Raw genomic sequence first — 18083 nt, forward strand, 5'->3', positions numbered from 1 at the left:
CCCTAAAATGGCCCAAACTATCCACATAAAGATACTACCACTTCATAAAAATGAAATAATACATGAAAAATTAAGGCAGTTCTCAGCTAGCACATGACTACAGTGGGATACTCAAACTACAGCTGAAATGCCATGTCTGGTGTTCTGCAAAAGTGACAGCATGGACTGAATCTCTACTAAACAACTTCTCCCAACCAAATGCTGGAAATCTTGATGTAGGTGATGCTGGCCGCTAACACTGACAAATGATCTATCAATTATATTAGTGTCCTCGTTTAGTAAAGGCATCATATCAACATAATTTAGGGGGCTATAGCTTACATTCGTGCAGGAAACAAGAGCCTACAAATACACACTTCAACGCTAGACAGTCTGAGTGGCCTTTAGTCTAAGCCAATGTTTCCTAAAATACAGCTTAAAATACTTGTGGAAAAAAGTGCTCCATGATCAACGTACGTGCTGTCCATCCCTGAAAGATTCTAAGAGCAAGTTACAATCCAAGGGGAATCACTCAGCAACATCCTGAGATCCTGTCTGAAACAACACATGTCTAAAACTTATCTGAACATATCTGACATGTCTCATCGATTATGGCTTGAGATTTTAGTGTACAAATATGAATTCATCTCAGCACCAGACAAAGCTGGGTTAGAGCGGTGGCTCTGCCTTTATAACTGAGTGATCCTGCGCCCTTAGCCTCATGTTTAATCACGAAATCAGGGATAATAACCTTTAATTGCAGAACTATTGTAATGGAGAAATAAGTCTCTGTATTTTAAATCCTAACAACAATGCTAGGCACCAATAAATGTTAATAGGCACCAATAAATCATTGCTGCTGCTGCTATTATTATTTCTGAAAGCCTCCAAACAGAGAATTCAGTATGTGAATACAGAAAGAAAGGAAAAGAAAGGCAAAAAGAACAAACTGTATGTTCATCCACAGGGAAGAAACTCTTCTTTCAGAAACCAGAAGAAATTAAAAAAAAGTCAGGAAAATGGCAAGTCCATTGCCCTGAGATGATAGGGATAATTCCTTTGGCTCCTCCAGCTCCTGCGTTTTCTGGGCTTTTCTTGGAATACACACTTAAAATTCACTGAGCTATGTGGCAGCTACCTTTCCTTATTACTCCTTTTTTTTTTTTACTGTTTAGGAGTGCCAGACTGTAATGTAACACACATGTTCCCTGCAGACAGCCTTTTCTCCTGCCCCCAAACAAGTATGAGCCTCACAATACTCAAAAATAATGAGTGGTGATTTCTAAAATAAATGGAATCAATTTTCATCTTTGAAAATCTTTGCAAATGTGCTATCACCCATTCACAGGCATTTTAGCACCTGGTATGCACTAGTTCTTAGTTTGTCTTGAGATAAATACTTTGCATAAGTCAAATGTTTCCTTTAAGGAGTCTGGAGAGCACCACGTGACTTCTAAAGCAGTCAACTGGGGCAGCTGAGTACCTGTCGGCATTTCTCAGCTAAGAAGTAAAGAAAAACTTTATGAAGAATTTCAAAGCTGCCTCTGGCTCGTTCTGCCACAGTTCAGTCGGTTTATAACAAACGCATTGTGCCCCATCCTGTTAATCTGTTCGTTTATAAGGAGTTGTCCTGGATGGGGGTCCCTCCAAGTCCAGGAGGTTATTTAGAATCATTCAGAATGAAATGAGGTTTAGAGTAATGTCAATGACAAACAGATATAAAACAATGAACCCAAGTAGGTACTTGGGAGATATTTAGACTTTAAAAACTGTATTTTGGTAACCACAGATGAAATTTAAAGACAAATATATTTTATATTAGGAAAGAATTTATTTTGTTAAACTTAATTAGGGGATTAGCTCCATTCGTTCTAAGTTTCAAAGGGTTCTTTGAAATTGGTCAGAAGTCAATTGGCCAGAAGACATTAATGGCTGTAGTGATAGCTATCGTGTTTTGAGCATTGCCTATGTGCCAGGAATTGGACAGTATCTTTAAATACAGTATATTCAATTCTCAAAGCCACTCCACAAGCCTGAGACATCGAGCAACTGCCCGAGTCCACACCCTGTTAAGCGGAACACTGAGAACCAGGTTGGCCTGTACCACCTTCAGTGATTTCCCCAAGACAGCACACTCCTACATTAAGCCACAAAAACTCCTAGAAATTATATTCCCAGTTTGTGAGATCTGGGAACGAAACAAAACAGCTAATGTCAGAAATAAATGAGTAAATGAAAAGGAAGAATTTGGATTCAACATATATATTATACTCAATCCTTTCCTTCCCAAATTTTCTGGCACGCAGAGCTGGCATGTTTGTGCTAGGGAGAGATGAGCTGAACTAATGGGTAATTGCTACTTTATGGGTGGAAATTAGAATTCTGCATATCTCAGCAATTCTCATCTTTGCAACTCAAAATGTAAGCAGTATACAGTGGAGAAATTTTGGAAACACTGTTACACTGACCCAGTTAGGCCATTCGTTACACAGAAGTGATACAACCAAAGAAGTGCAGGAACTAGCAGAGATGCCAGAGATTGTCTAGTACAATGCAGTCCCTATTTTCAGAGGAGAACTGAAACCTAGAGAATTGAAGTGACTCATTGTGTAGGATTTGTTTAAAAACAGCCAGCAAAATAAAGCCAGCCTCATTGTCAGTTTTCTCAGTTTTAAAATGGGGATAGAGATACCTACACTGTAAGTTGTGCTAAATCTTGATACAGAAACAGATACTTGGGGGACATAGTTTTTTGAGGCAGCAACCCGCTGTGTCCCCCTTTGCGTAGCAAAAGTAATAAAGCTACCCTTTGCTACTTCAAAAAAAGAAAAAAGAAACAGGCATTTGGAACTATACAATAAATGATGCATATACTATAGAAAGGAAACTCCTCTTCATAACAATATTAATTGCAATAGGATGTTTACTGTGGTAAATTCCTCTGGGCTTCCAATAAAAGTGTGAAGGAGGTAAAGCCACAGTATCCTTTTCACTGCTTTAGTAGCTAAAATAAAAGATATTTTTCAATTTCTTAATGAGAAATAGAAGATATTAGTTGGAAAAATGTGTTATCTGTTCTTTTAACCTCCATGGATGTATCAGAAGGAACTCCCTTTGAGTCTTTGCTGAAGCAGAATCACTTAAAATGAGGCACCTTCTGGATTTCTACCTTTTCAGCAAAACCCCAAACTTTCCTTAAATGTAAATTATGGCCAGAGTTACTACGCAGTATTTCCTCATTTGTATACAATACAATAAAATGTCACAGTGAATTTTCCACCCACAGTAAATTTCTGCGGAATGTATCGAGCATAAAATGAACTGGAAGCTTCATACCTTTTGTAATTGCTCAAAAATGTATGACAGTGTCCTTGGGATGATGCCTCTGTCGCTGTAGCGCTCCGCCCCGCCCGTGATGGTGAACGTCTTACCGCTGCCTGTTTGTCCATATGCAAAGATGGTACCATTGTAACCCGCCAGGATGCTGCATAAAGGAACGACACACTTTTAATATCAAAATGGCTAATTGTATTTGTATTACGCATGCACGCATGCTAAGTCGCTTCATCGTGTCCGACTCTGCGACACTTTGAACTGTAGCCCTCCAGGCTCCCCTGTCCATGGGATTTTCCAGGCAGGAATACTGGAGTGGGTTGCCATGCCATCCCCCAGGATCATTTGTATTATATGGCTATTTTAATAGCAATTTGATTCAACACTACTGAAAAGACATCTATAGAAATATCTATAGAAATATTTGTGGATGTGACTAGCTAGCTAGGAATTATTTTTTATTTAGGAGTCTTAGCACATCAATCCTTTTCTCTAAGAAAGAACTAGTAACTCAAATGGGATCCAGTCATCTTAAATATTTTCTTCTGTTGTTTGAATAAAATTTTTATTTTAGAATATAATTAACCCTTGGACAACAAGGGTTTGAGCTATGCGGGTCCACATATAATCAGAATTTTTTCACTAAATACATACTACAATACTAATTGATCCTCAGCTGGTTTAATCCATCGATGCAAAACCAGGAATACAGGGGGCTAACTGTAAAGCTATACTTGGATTTTCAACTGCAGGGAGGGTTGGTGCCCTAAACCCCTCATTTTTCAAGGGCCAAATGTAGTTGACCCTTTTATATTTACAGAAAAGTTGCAAAGATAGTATAGGGAGTTCACATATACCCCACGCCTGGTTTCCTCTATTGTTCAGATCTTAGACTAATATTGTACATTTTTCACAATTAATGAACCAATATTGAAATATATTATTACAAACTCTACACAAATCTCCTTAGTTTTTAACATAATTTCTCTTTTGTCCCCTCTTCACTGAGATAAAGTTGGCATTATATAAAATTAAGGTGTACAATGTGATGAATTGATTCAATATATATTGTGAAATAATTACCACAATAAGTTGATTTAATAAATCCATCAACACATTCATCACCTCAAATAAGTATCTTTTTTGTGGTGATAACATTTAAGATTTTCTCTCTTTACAACTTATAAATACATAATACAGTACTGCTAATTATTGTCACTGTGCTGTATATTAGATGCCCAGAACTTACTCATCCTATATTTAGAAGCTTATATCCTTTGGCCAACATCTCCCCATTTTCTCTACTCCACAGCCCCAGGTAACCACCATTCTACTCTCTATTTCTATGAGTTTGTTCTTATAGATTCCACATATAAGTGAGAACATACAGTATTTGTCTTTAACTTATTTTACTTAGCATAATGCTCTCAAGGTCTATGCATGTTGTCACAAAAGAATTTTCTTCTTTTTTATAACTGAATAATATCCCATTGCAAATATATACCACGTCTTTATCTATTCATCCATAGATGGACACAAGTTTTTCCATGCCTTGCCAATTGCCCTGGGAGTGCAGACATCTCTTTGAGACAGTGATTTCATTTACTTTGGATATAGAGTTGACCTTTGAACAACCTGGGTTAGAACTTTGACGTGGACTTTTTTCAGTAAATACAAAAAGCCTTCTGCATTTGTGGGTTTTGCACCTTCAGATTCAACCAACTGTAGATTCAAGTTTCCACCCAACGTTCATTGAATCCACAGATTCGAAACCCATGGATACAGAGAATCAAGTATGGGACTTGAGCATTCATGGATTTTGGTGAACGCAAGGGGTCCTGGAATTAGTCCTCCACAGATACTGACAGATGTCTGTATCCCCAGAAGTAGGGCTGCTATATCATATGGTAGTTCCATCTTTAATTTTTTAAGGAAACTCCATACTGTTTTTAATGGTGGCTGCAAAACAGCTTACATTTCACTGACAGTGTACAAAAGTCCCCTTCTCTTCTCTTGAAATCAGGAAATATGACTCCAGCTTTGTTCTTCTTTCTCAGGACTGCCTTGGCTATTCAAATTCTTCTGTAGTCCTTAAGAAATTTAGGTGTTTTTACCTGCTTTTGTGAAAAATGTCATTGAAATTTTAATAGGGATTGCATTAGATCTATAGGTGGCTGTAGGCGGCTTGTTCATTTTAATAACATTAATTCTTCTGCTCCATGAACATGGTATATTTTTCCATTTATTTGTGTCTTGTTTAATTTTCTCTTTGATGTCTTGTAATTTTCAGCGTACAGATCTTTCACTTTCTTGGTTAAATTTATTCCTAAGTATTTTATTGGTTTTGATACTATTGTAAATGAAATTGCATCTTTTACGTTTATTTCAGATATTTTGTTGTTAGCATATAGAAACACAACTGATACCTGTATAGTGATTTTGTATCCTGCAACTTTAGTGAATTTGTTGCTTAGTTCCAACAGTTTTTTGGTGGACTCTTTAGGATTTTTCTCTATGTAAGATCATATGATCTACAAACAGGAATTTTTACTTCTTTCTCTCAAATTTGGCTGCCTTTTATTCCTTTTCCTTGCCTAATTGCTCTGAGGAGGACTTCCAGTATTATGCTGAATGGAAGTGGTAAAAGTGGGTACCTTTGTCATATTCCTGGTTTTAGTGAGAAAGATTTAAAGCTTTCACCATTGAGTATGATGCTAACTATGATTCCATTATATATGGCATTTATTATGTTGAGGTACATTCTTTTTATACTCAATTTGGTTGAGTGCTTTATCAGCATTCAAGAATGCTGAATTTTGTCAAATGCTTTTCCTGCACCTATTGAGATGATCGTACGATTTTTATCTTCTGTGAATGTGGTGTATCACACTTATTGATTTGCACATGTTAAATCATCCTTGCATTCCAGGGATAATCCTACTTGAACATGGTGTGTGATCCTTTTAATGTGCTGTTGAATTCAGTTTGCTAGTATGTTGTTGGGATTTTTCGCATCTATATTCATCAGGGATATTAGTCTATAGTTTCCTTGTGGTGTCCTTAATCTGGCTTTGGTATCAGTGTAATGCTGACCTCGTAAAATGAATGTAGACATGTTCCTTCCTCTCCAACTGTTTTTAGAAGAGTTTGAGAAGGATTGGCATTAATTTTTAAGTATTTGGTAGAATTTACTAGTGAAACAATCTGGACTCAGGATTTTCTTTGTTGAAAGACTTTTGATTACTAATTCAATTTCCTTATTGTTATTGATCTATTCAAAGTTTCCATTTCTCCATGACTCAGTCTCACTTCATTGTATATTTCTAAAAACTTTTTTGAGGTTATCCAGCTTGCTGGGATATAAATGCCCATAGGAGTCTCTTATGATCGTCTGCATTTCTTTGGTGTTAGCTGTTAGGTTCCCATTTTCATCTCTGATTTTATTTACTAGGGAATTCTACCTTTACTCTTAGGTGGCTAGCTAAAAGTTTGTCAATTTAGTTTAAGGAAAAAAAAAAAAACTTGCTTTCTAGCTATTTTGTAGTTCCTTTGTCCCTTTCTTCCTCTTCTGTCTTTCCTTGGAAATTGATGCTTTGATTCTTTCCTCTTTATCTTTTGTGTATCTCCTGCAGGTTTTTGCTTTGTGGTTACAATGAGACTTACATAAAATATCTTAACAATATAACAGATTATTTTAAGCTTAACTTTGATCACATATAAAAATTCTACCCATTTACTCCTTGTCCCATATTTTATGTTTTTGATATCACAGTTTGCCCCTTTTTATACTGTATATTTATTAACAAAATATTGTAGCTATACTTAGTTTTTAATACTTTTGTCCTTTAAACTCTGTACTAGAGTTAAGCAATTAGCACATCACCATGTTGTTGTTTAATTGCTAAGTCATGTCTGACTCTTTTGTGACCCCATGGACTCTAGCCCACCAGGTTCCTCTGTCCATGGAATTTTCCAGGCAAGAATACTGGAGTGAGTTGCCATTTCCCTCTCCAGGGGATCTTCCTGACCCAGGGATCAAACTTGCATCTCCTGCATTGATAGGCAGATTCTTTACCACTGAGCTACCAAGGAAGCCTGGTAACACATCACCATATTACAGTATTAAAGTGTTCTGAATTTGACTATATACTTACCTTGAGCATTATGTTTATATTTTCACATGTTTTCATGTTACTAATTAGTGTCTTTTCAATTCAGCTTGAAGAGCCCCTTTCAGCATATCTTGTAAGGCAAGTCTAGTGATGAATTCTATCAACTTTTATTTCTCCCTCATTTCTGAAAGACAGCTTTGCCAGTAAAGTATTCTTGGTTGGCAGTTTTTTTTTCCCCCCACACTTATATGTCAGCCCACTCTCTTGGGCTGAAAAGTTTATGCTAAGAAATCTGCTGATAGCCATATGGGGTTTCCCTTATTGTGGGCAGTTTTTTGTTGTTTTTTTTGTTTTTTGGTGTTTTTAAAATTTTCTCTTGGTTTTTGATTTTAGACAGTTTTATTTTAATGTGTCTTGATCTGAAATTTTAGGGTGACATATTAGTTTCATGAACAGGGATATCCAAGTCTCTCCCCAGATTTGACAATTCTTATTATTTCTTTAAATAAGCTTTCAGTCCCTTTATCCCTCTCTTCTGAGAATTTAACAATGAGTAGCTTGTTTCTTTTATGTTATCTCATGCTTCATGTAGGTTTTCTTCACTCTTTTCATTCTCTTTTCTTTTTGCTTCTCTAACTGGATGATTTCAAATGACTCTTTTTTTTCTAGTTAATCAATTCTTGTTTCTGCTTGGATGAGTCAACTATGAAGCTTTCCAATGAATCTTCAATTAAGTTATTGTATTCCTTGACCCTAGGACTTTAGTTTGCTTGTTTTTTAATGGCTTCAATTTCTTTGTTGAATTTTTCATTTTGCTTATGTATTGTTTTCCTAATTTCATTTAGTTGTCTACATTTGTTTTCTTGTGGTTATCAAATACTTTGTCAGAAAGCACACAGATCTCTATTTCTTTAGGGCTAGTCTTTGGAGCTTTATTAATTTCCTTTGATGATGTCATGCCTGCATGGGTGAACTTGAATGGTGGGTCCACAGGGGCTGACCCGGCATTGGGAATCACTGAGGTGGGTCTGGCATCTGGGTCCTAGAGTTTAGCCAAGAGTAGGGTGGACTGGGAGCCTGGTTTCACAGGAGCTGGTCTGGAGGCTGGGTTCACAGGAGCCAGCCTGGTGGTAAGGCCAGTCTAGAGCCTTGGGCCATTGGAGCTGAATTATTACAGAATATTTCTACTCAACAGAATCTGTCACCAATTATATAGCAATAACCCATTAACAATGTCATTTGGAAATATATTTCTTGGCCACAAATGCACTAGGTAAATGACGTCTATGACTTTAAGTATCAAACATTAAACATTTTATTGAGTTTTGATAGAAAACCTTCTAAAATATCAGATATTTCTAATATTGAAAAGTAATGGACACAGAATAAATTTGCATTTTCATTCTGATTTAGCTATGAAAAGCTTTTCACAACCTATGAAAAGTGAGCACTGTAGTGTGCTATACTGGCACCTGATGATTGTTATGTCTACATTTTTAAACTTAAACATTCTCTTTCTATCAGTTGTCTTAATATTATACCATCTTCTATGTGCTTACTCCCCCTTCCCCGCAACTGCAGTAGAATAGAAAACCAAATGGCAAAGCTTCAAAGAATGCTATATAAAATTTTTTAAATGTAGGCGCCACCTATATACGTTCTATGGCTATTTCTATATTACACTGCTACAATAAAAACTAAATAAAGAAATATAAATGGGCAAATTCTGTCTCCAGTTCCTTTCAGTTGAGCCTCCTCATCCAAACTCAATCTTCCCCCCTCTTCATTGGACACTGGGAAGTTTCATATGTTTCTAATCTCATCTGGCCTAAGAGAAAAATACTATTTAAAAATAAATATAGTGCGGTAAGGACCTTTCAAAATTACGTCTCCACAAGAACAATAAGAACAGTGGCAGATATAGTAAAAGTCAACTTTTTTAGAACCCTAGAAGATACCCAAAGGTTCACAACAGTCCAAGGAGTGCTTACTCAAGAAAAAGGACTGAATATCAGTAAGAACAGTGAGCTTTATGGTGTTTTAACCTAACCATTCCCACTCCCTTCTCCCCAACTCCATGGTAGCCTTGAAAAGACAACAGCCTTGCAGCCAGAGCAAGTGTGACGGTGCAAACTAGCAAGAGGAGACTAGCAACAGCTGGGCGCAGTACAGGTTTGGAGCCCAAAGAATTGCATTTCTCTGACCTGTCTGGAAACGTCCTGGAAAAGCCCCACTCACAGCATTGTCATTGTTTGACCTGACTCAGAGCTCACTCAGTGCAAACAGTCCTCTCCCCACGGTGTTTACTGAAAAAAAAATCAGTGTTAAGTGTTTAATATTACAGTTGCCCTAGGTTGCAATGTTAGTGAAGCAAACAAGAGGGTGAAAAAGGCTTACAATAAAAATTTGTGGAATGATATGTTTATGAGAGCTTTGAAAAGTAATGATATATTCCTGAGTCTCCAGAAGGCCGCATACTTGTGCCGGGCTATGTGCATGCCCAGGAAAGACCCAAGAAGGTGATTATATCTCACTTCTGGCTGATCGTGTGGCTCTGCACAAGCATGAAGTAAAGGCTAAGGCAGTTATAAACTTCTGGAGCATTGAGAGGGTGCCCCAACACTACACAGACTCCTTCATCAAAGGTTTGGAGATGGACTGATTTAAGGCATTTAAGGACAGATCTATCCAGTTATTAATTGATGATTAAGCAAGTGAGCAGTGATTTCAGAGGCTGCAAGCAACAAAGAATACAGACTTTACAGAGTCAGTCTAGAAAATTCACTAAGCAAACCAGTGGCAGCAATAACAATAACAAACTCTAGGGAGGGTGGAAATCTGGTTCTCAGAGCTGTTATATTACATTACATATAACATCCAGTTTTCCAACCCCCAAAATTTTGAGGGCTTCCCTGGTGGCTCACTGGTGAAGAATCCACCTGCCAATGCAGAAGACACAGGTTCATTCCTTGATTTGGGAAGATTTCACATGCCACAGAGCAACTGAGCCCACGCACCATAACTATTGGGCCTCTGCTCTAGAGTCCAGGAGCTGCAACTCCTGAGCGCATATGCCACAACTACTGAAACCTGTGTGCCCTGTGTGCCCTGCAACAAGAGAAGCCACTGCAGTGAGAAGCCAGCACATCACCACTAGATAATGGCCCCCGGCCGTCGCAACTGAAGTAAAGGCTGCACGGCAATGAAGAGCCAACGTAGCCAGAAATACATAAATAAATTTGAAATACACAAAGAAACAGGAAAGTATTTCCCATACACAAGAAATAAAAGGTGTAATAGAAACACACCTGGAGGAAGCCTAGACAATGACTCATTATCTAGATGTATAATTTATTTATTACACATATGTTCAAAAAAAAAAAGTGAAGCACGCTTAGAGAAAGTATGAGAATATCTTACATAAAAAAGAATATTAACAAAAAAAAAATTTTTTTAAAAGAACCAAGTAGAAATTCTAGAGTTGAAAGTTAAGATGACCTTTTTTTTTTTTTTAGTTCACCAGAACAGAATATTTGACTCCAAAAGAAAAAAAACAATCAGTAAACTTCAGGATAGGTCAATTAAAACTATCCAGTCTGAGGAACAGAAATTAAGAAGAAAAATAAATAGAAAATTAAGATATCAACATATACATAATGGAAGTCCTAGATGGAGAAGGGACAAATATTTAAAGAAATAATGGCTCTAAACTTCCCAAATTTGATGGAAAACATGAATCTATATTTCAAAGAATCTCAGTATACTCCAAGTAGAAAAAACTCAAAGATATCCAACTCTAGGCTTTAAAAGTAGAAAAAGAAAAGTGACTGATTACCTACAAGGAATCTTCACAAAGATTAACAATGGATTTTTTTCAATAGGAACAAATGGACGACAGAGGCAATGGAAGGACATATTCAGAATGGCAAAAGATTAGTTTAGATATCTTTCTTTGCCGAAGTTAACAAACATCTACTAAAATTTACATTTTAATTTTGTTTTCAGATTGGTCATTGCTACTGCATAGAATTACAAGTAATTTATATATATATATATATATATATATATATATCTCTCTCTTACATTCCTGCAAACTTGCTAATTCTCTTGGTATTCATAATCATTTTATAGTGGATTTGTGTCTATATACATAATCATGTCATCTGCAAAAAGAGATACTTTTACTTCTTCATTTCCAATCTAGGTATCTTTAATTCATTTTTTGCTTAAATTTAAAAGCACTGGCTAGTTCACAAATGACAAATTCTCTCAGTTTATGTTTATCTGGGAAGGTCCTAATTTCTCCATTTTTGAAGAATGAGGTTCAAAGCTACAGAATTCTCTGTTTGCACATTTATTTTTTTTGTCTTCCTTTTTTTAGTGTCTCTTACTCTTCTTTTTTAACTAAAGTATAGTTGATTTACAATGTCATGCTAGTTTTAGGTATAAAGAAAAAGTGATTTAGTTATTCTTTTCTATTATAATGGGGTCTTCCCAGGTGGCACGAATGGTAAAGAATCTGCCTGCTAAATCAAGAGACACATGGACATCACCAGATAGTCAATACTGAAACCAGATTGATTATATTCTTTGCAGCCAAAGAAGGAGAAGCTCTACACAGTTAGCAAAAACAAGACCAGGAGCTAACTGGGGCTCAGATCGTGAACTCCTTATTGCAAAATTCAGACTTACATTGAAGAAAGTAGGGAAAGCCACTAGACCATTCAGGTATGACCTAAATCCAATTCCTTATGATTATACAGTGGAAGTGACAAATAGATTCAAGGGATTAGATCTGATAGACAGTGCCTGAAGAACTATAGATGGAGGTTCATAACATTGTAAAATGGGTGGTGATCAAAACCATCCCCAAGAAGAAACGCAAAAAGGCAAAATGGTTGTCTGAGGAGGCCTTACATGTGGCTGAGAAAAGAAGAGAAGCAAAAAGCAAAGGAGAAAAGGAAGGATATCTGAATCCATCTGAATGCAGAGTTCCAAAGAATAGCAAGGAGAAAGAAAGCCTTCCTTAGTGATCAATACAAAGAAATAGAGCAAAACAACAGAATGGGAAAGACTAGGGATTGCTTCAAGAAAATTAGAGATACCAAGGGAGCATTTCATCAAACATAGGCACAATAAAGGACAGAAATGGTATGGGCCTAATAGAAGCAGAAGATATTAAGAAGAGGTGGCAAGAATAGACAGAAGTATACAAAAGAAATCTTAATGACCCGGGTAACCATGACGGTGTGATCACTCACCTAGAGCCAGACATCCTGGAGTGCGAAGTCAAGTGGGCCTTAGAAAGCATCACTTTGAACAAAGCTAGTAGAGGTGATGGAATTCCAGCTGAGCTATTTCAAATCCTAAAAGATGATGCTGTGAAAGTGCTGCACTCAATATGCCAGCAAATTTAGAAAACTTAGCAGTGGCCACAGGACTGGAAAAGGTCAGTTTTCATTCCAGTCCCAAAGAAAGGCAATGCCAAAGAATGTTCAAACTACTGCACAATTGCACTCATCTCACACATTAGCAAAGTAATGCTCAAAATTCTCCAAGCTAGACTTCAACAGTATGTGAACCAAGAACTTCCAGATGTTCAAGCTGGATTTAGAAAAAGCAGAGGAACCAGAGATCAATTTGCCAACATCCACTGGATCACAGAAAAAGCAAGAGAATTTCACAAGAACATCTGCTTCACTGACTACACTAAAGCCTTTGACTGTGTGGATCACAACAAACTGTGGAAAATTCTTAAAGAGATCAAAATACCAGACAACCTTACCTGCCTCCTGAGAAAATTGTATGCAGGTCAAGAAGCAACAGTTAGAACCAGACATGAAACAATGGAATGCTTCTAAATTAGGAAAGGAGTATGTCAAGGCTGTATATTGTCACCTAGCTTATTTAACTTATATGCAGAGTACATCATGTGAAATGCCAGACTGGATGAAGCACAAGCTGGAATCAAGATTGCCAGGAGAAATACAAATAACCTCAGATATGCAGATGACACCACCTTTACGCAGAACTAAAGAACTCTCCTGAAAGAGGAGAGTGAAAAAGCTGGCTTAAAACTCAACATTCAAAAAACAAAGATCATGGCATCTGGTCCCATCACTTCATGGCAAATACATGGGGATACAATGGAAACAGTAATACACTTTTATTTTCTTGGGCTCCAAAATCACTGTGGATGGTGACAGCAGCCATGAAATTAAAAGATGCTTGTTCCTTGGAAGAAAAGCTATGACAAACATAGACAGCATATTAAAAAGTAGAGACATTACTTTGCTGACAATAGTCTGTCTAGTCAAAGTTATGGTTTTTCCAGTGGTCATGTATGGATGTGAGAGTTGGACCATAATGAAAGCTGAGCACTGAAGAACTGATGCTTTTGAACTGTGGTGCTGGAGAAGACTTTGAGAGTCCCTTGGACTGCAAGGAGATCAAACCAGTCCATCCTAAAGGAATTCAGTCCTGAATATTCATTGCAAGGACTGATGCTGAAGCTGAAACTCCAATACGCTGGCCACCTGATGCAAAGAACTGACTCATTTGAAAAGACCCTGATGCTGGGAAAGACTGAAGGCAGGAGGAGAAGGGGATGACAGAGGATGAGATGGTTGGATAGCATCACTGACCTGATGGACATCAAGCTCTGGGAGTTGGTGATGGACAGGGAAGCCTGCTGTGCTGCAGTCCACGGAGTCAAAGACTGAGAGACTGAACTGAATGTGAGAGACACAAAAGACTCAGGTTGGATCTCTGGATCGGGAAGATTCCCCTGGAGCAGGAAAGTGCAATTCACTTCAGTATTTCTGCTGGGAAAAGTCCATGGGCAGAGGAGCCTGGTGCCTACAGTCCACGGGGCCACAGTCAGATACGCCTGAAGCGACTGAGCTCACACATGGATTATTATAAGATATATATAGCTCATTGCTGTACAGTAGGACTGTGTTGTTTATCTGTTTTATATGTAGTAATTTATATCTGCTAATCCCAAACTCCTAATTCATCCCTCCCTCTCTTTCCTCTTGATGACCATAAATTTGTTTTCTATGTCTGTGAATCTGTTTCTATTTTGTAAATAAGTCCATTTTGTCATATTTTTAGATTCTCCATACAAGTGATATCATATGATTTGTCTTTCTCTGTCTGACTTATTTCATTTAGTATGGATAATCCATATGTTTTTTTATGGCTGAGTAGTATTCCACTGTATGTATGTGGAATCTTTATTCCATCTTCTTTATTCATTCATCTCTTGATAAAAATTTGTTTGCTTCTGTGTCTTGGCTATTAAATAGTGCTGTAAAGAACACTGGAATACATGTATCTTTAGAAATTAAGAGTTTTTTCCAGATATATGCCCAGGAGTGAGACTGCTGGATCACATAGGAACTCTATTTTTAGTTTTTTTAAGGAACTTCCATACTGTTTTCCATAAGGGCTGCACCAATTTACAGTCCCATCAGTAGTAATTATTTAAAAGACAGAAAGAGCAAGTAGTAATTAATAAAAGTAACGAAAAGGAAATGATGAATTTCAGCAATGAATGGGGGGATATACATTTTTGGTAAGAAATATTTCCTAAAACAAACAATGCAGGTTATTGTCTAATTTACCCGAGCTAGAGACATTTCTGATTTATGCAAGCAAATCAATGCCTTATAAACCAAAGTTTGATGATCAGATGAAAGTTGCATTGTAGAAATTCTCTCCCTCCTTTTGAAAAACACATTTTCCCTAGAAATTTAAATTGCAAAGCTATTTTCTCATTTCTTATCTTTCAATATTTGCATGAATAAAACAAAAATAAAGCTTCTCCCCTCTTGCAGATTATAAACTGCGGTGTTATTCCACACACATCACATTTACATCCTAGAAAAAAATACAAACCATTTTAGGTTTAGTTTTTCATTTTTAGTACTCTTTATTTATTTAACCCCAAGTGGAAGAAAGCTGTCTTGACGTATCTGAAGTGAGACTTCTTTTTGTTTAACTAGCTGAGAAGGCTTTAAAAATCTCCTTACACAACATCTAAATCAAAGTAACTATCAACAAATTAGTACTGTGCTGCTAATTTAGTCCACTGAACCAAACAAATGATATTATAGTCCCTTAAATCTGAAGAGATAAGCAGAGTTGAAAGCAACAGCAAAGCAGTGAGATTATGGGTTTCATGACTGGCGTCATTAGAGGTTTTCTAGCTACTTTTTGTTCAATGGAAGAACCCTTTCTAAGGTATTTCTGAAAAATAGATATCTGAACTATGTTTCAACAGCTGTCTGATTGAGGAGCAGGATAGAATCATATCTGAGTGGGGGTGCCTTCATTTTTGAGCACAGAGGGGCAAGTAAGAGGGTACCTTAAAAGATTCATGCAGTTGAGCCTGGGAAAAAATTAATAATGCCAGGAAAATACATATTTATCATTTTTTAAAATGTCATCAGAAGAAATCAAATTAGTTCACCAGAAAACATAAATAAACCAATTAGTAGTAAGAGCAGAATTTTTAAGCAAATAGAAATTATACTATGTGTTTAATTAGACTACTAAGACTATTAGTCAAGATAAACCTGAACCAGAATTATCAAAATTAAAGCCTCTATGTAAATACTTCCTTGGTGGCCCAGACGGTAAAGAATCTGCCTGCTATGCAGGAGACCCAGGTTCAATTCCTGGGTCGGGAAGATTCCCCTGGAGGAGGAAATGGCAACGCACTCCCATATTCTTGCCTGGGAAATCCCATAGACAGAGGAGCCTGGCAGGCTACAGTCCACGGGGTCTCAAAGAGTCGGACACGACTGAGCAACTAAACTACAAATACATGGTAACCCTATTAGCTCATCTTGTCTTTCACCCAGTTCTAAGAACCCGAGTGGCTGAAATTCACTAGTTTTGATTTATTTTCATTCTCAGAACATTTTCAATTCTGTCCACTGTCGCCCTTTTTTGAGAATAAAGTCCCTCAGAAGTAGCCTCAAGCAGTATTTGGGGCAGTCCGTTGTATTTATAGAGAATACTGTAAGTGACTCTCAATTGATTTTCACTTTCAGAATATTTCTGAGTGCGTAATTCTGCAACTTGAATTTTTAAGAGGAATTTGAACCCAAAAGAGTAGCAGTTCACAATTAACATGACTCAGCTTTGCCATACATAAAAAATAATCATCCCATCTGTTGAGACAAATGAACCTCTAACCTGTAAAATTTCCAGCAAATTTTGATCATGGGGCATCCCCTTTGCTACAAAGGGGAAGGAGGGAGAAAAGCATATAGTGATGGGGACCTAGCCTTCAGGGAAACTTGAGAAGGCGGTAGACTTGGAGAGCTAAATGGTTCTGCCCAGCAAGCTTCCTTAGTCCCTCATCTCCTGGTAATAACCCCCCACCCACTCCATCCCATTCTTCAAGCTCATGAGGAATAAGCAAGTGTCAGGGCACAGGACTCAGGCCTGGCCAGTCACCTCCCCTCAATCCACCATGGTCCCCTCAACATCTGTCATGTCTGTAACAGCTACTCTTCTAAGAGGCTGATAACATACCACAAGCAGAACAAAACAGGAGTCCCTCTAATATGAATTTTGAGAGGAAAAGAGCTTCCTCTTGCTGGAGTCTGTGAACCATGGCTGTCAGAAGCCATGTCGCCTGCCCTTCTGCACAAGGATCATGTGTCAGAAGGGTGGGGAAGGAACCTTGGTCTTGTCAGGGACCTAGTTCAAGTAGCGATGCCCCTGATTTCTGCAGCACTCCTTTCAATTCTCTGAACTAACTCAGTCATATGAGTCAAGAAATCCTCTTTACTTTGAGTGCAGATTCTATTATACGTAACCTAAGAGGGTCTAGCGTGATCTGCAAAGCATCTATTGTACCTCGGTTTAGACCAGCAGTCTCAGGCTGGTAGTGAATCTTGTCTACAGGAATGTTTATAAACTTATCTAAATGTAAATGGGGCTTCCCCGGTGACTCAATGGTAAAGAATCTGCCAGTCATGCAGGAGACCCAGGTTGGATTCCTGAGTCAGGAAGATCCCCTGGAGAAGGAAATGGCAACCCATTCCAGTATTCTTGCCTGGGAAGTCCAGAGGAGCCTGGCGGGCAATAGTCCATGGAGTCGCAGTTGGACACAACTTAGCAATGAAACAACAACAACAAAATGTTAATGCCTTTATGTGGGACATGTTCTTTGCAGTTTGCCACAGTCCCCAAAACTCTCTACTGTCTTAGACTGAGTTGCCTCTCCAATGTCTGATACCAGCCTAGACCTGAAGGCAGGGTTACATCCCTATACAATAACAGAGTGCCAACCACAGTGGGTCCCTGTGAACACCACCACGCCCCCAGAGGGGCACAGTGCTGTCATTCACGCAGACCACAGTGGACCATGCCTCCTGGAGGTGTGTAACACGCAAGCACTGGTTAAAGGCACGTGGGTTTAGTTGCCCTGGTTTGGACATCATCCTTCCAAAAGCACATCTGGCAAGATATCCTCCTAAGGTCTTGAGAGATTCACTTGCATGATGTACTGATCTAACCATAAATCCTGACGGAGAACTAAAGAGTGTTCCATGGCTAACCTTAGTTGACCTAAATCAAACCTTTAGTTGTTTTTTGGAAAGGAATATTCAAGGCAAGGCTATCTGGATGCAAAACAAT

At 37.9% G+C, this 18083-nt stretch overlaps 1 protein-coding gene across 1 annotated transcript in view; it reads right to left on the reverse strand.

The window, feature by feature from the left end:
- Positions 1-18083, reverse strand: part of KIF6 (kinesin family member 6) — a 410786-nt gene that overhangs the window by 314798 nt on the left and 77905 nt on the right. The window contains 1 exon segment of the mRNA XM_086369695.1: positions 3316-3463. Coding sequence (XP_086225821.1) covers positions 3316-3463 — 148 coding nt within the window.

Source organism: Bos grunniens, chromosome 23 (genome assembly GCF_055505025.1).
Source record: "Bos grunniens cultivar Pamir isolate PY7600 chromosome 23, Bosgru_T2T1.0, whole genome shotgun sequence".
Classification (NCBI taxonomy): domain Eukaryota; kingdom Metazoa; phylum Chordata; class Mammalia; order Artiodactyla; family Bovidae; genus Bos; species Bos grunniens.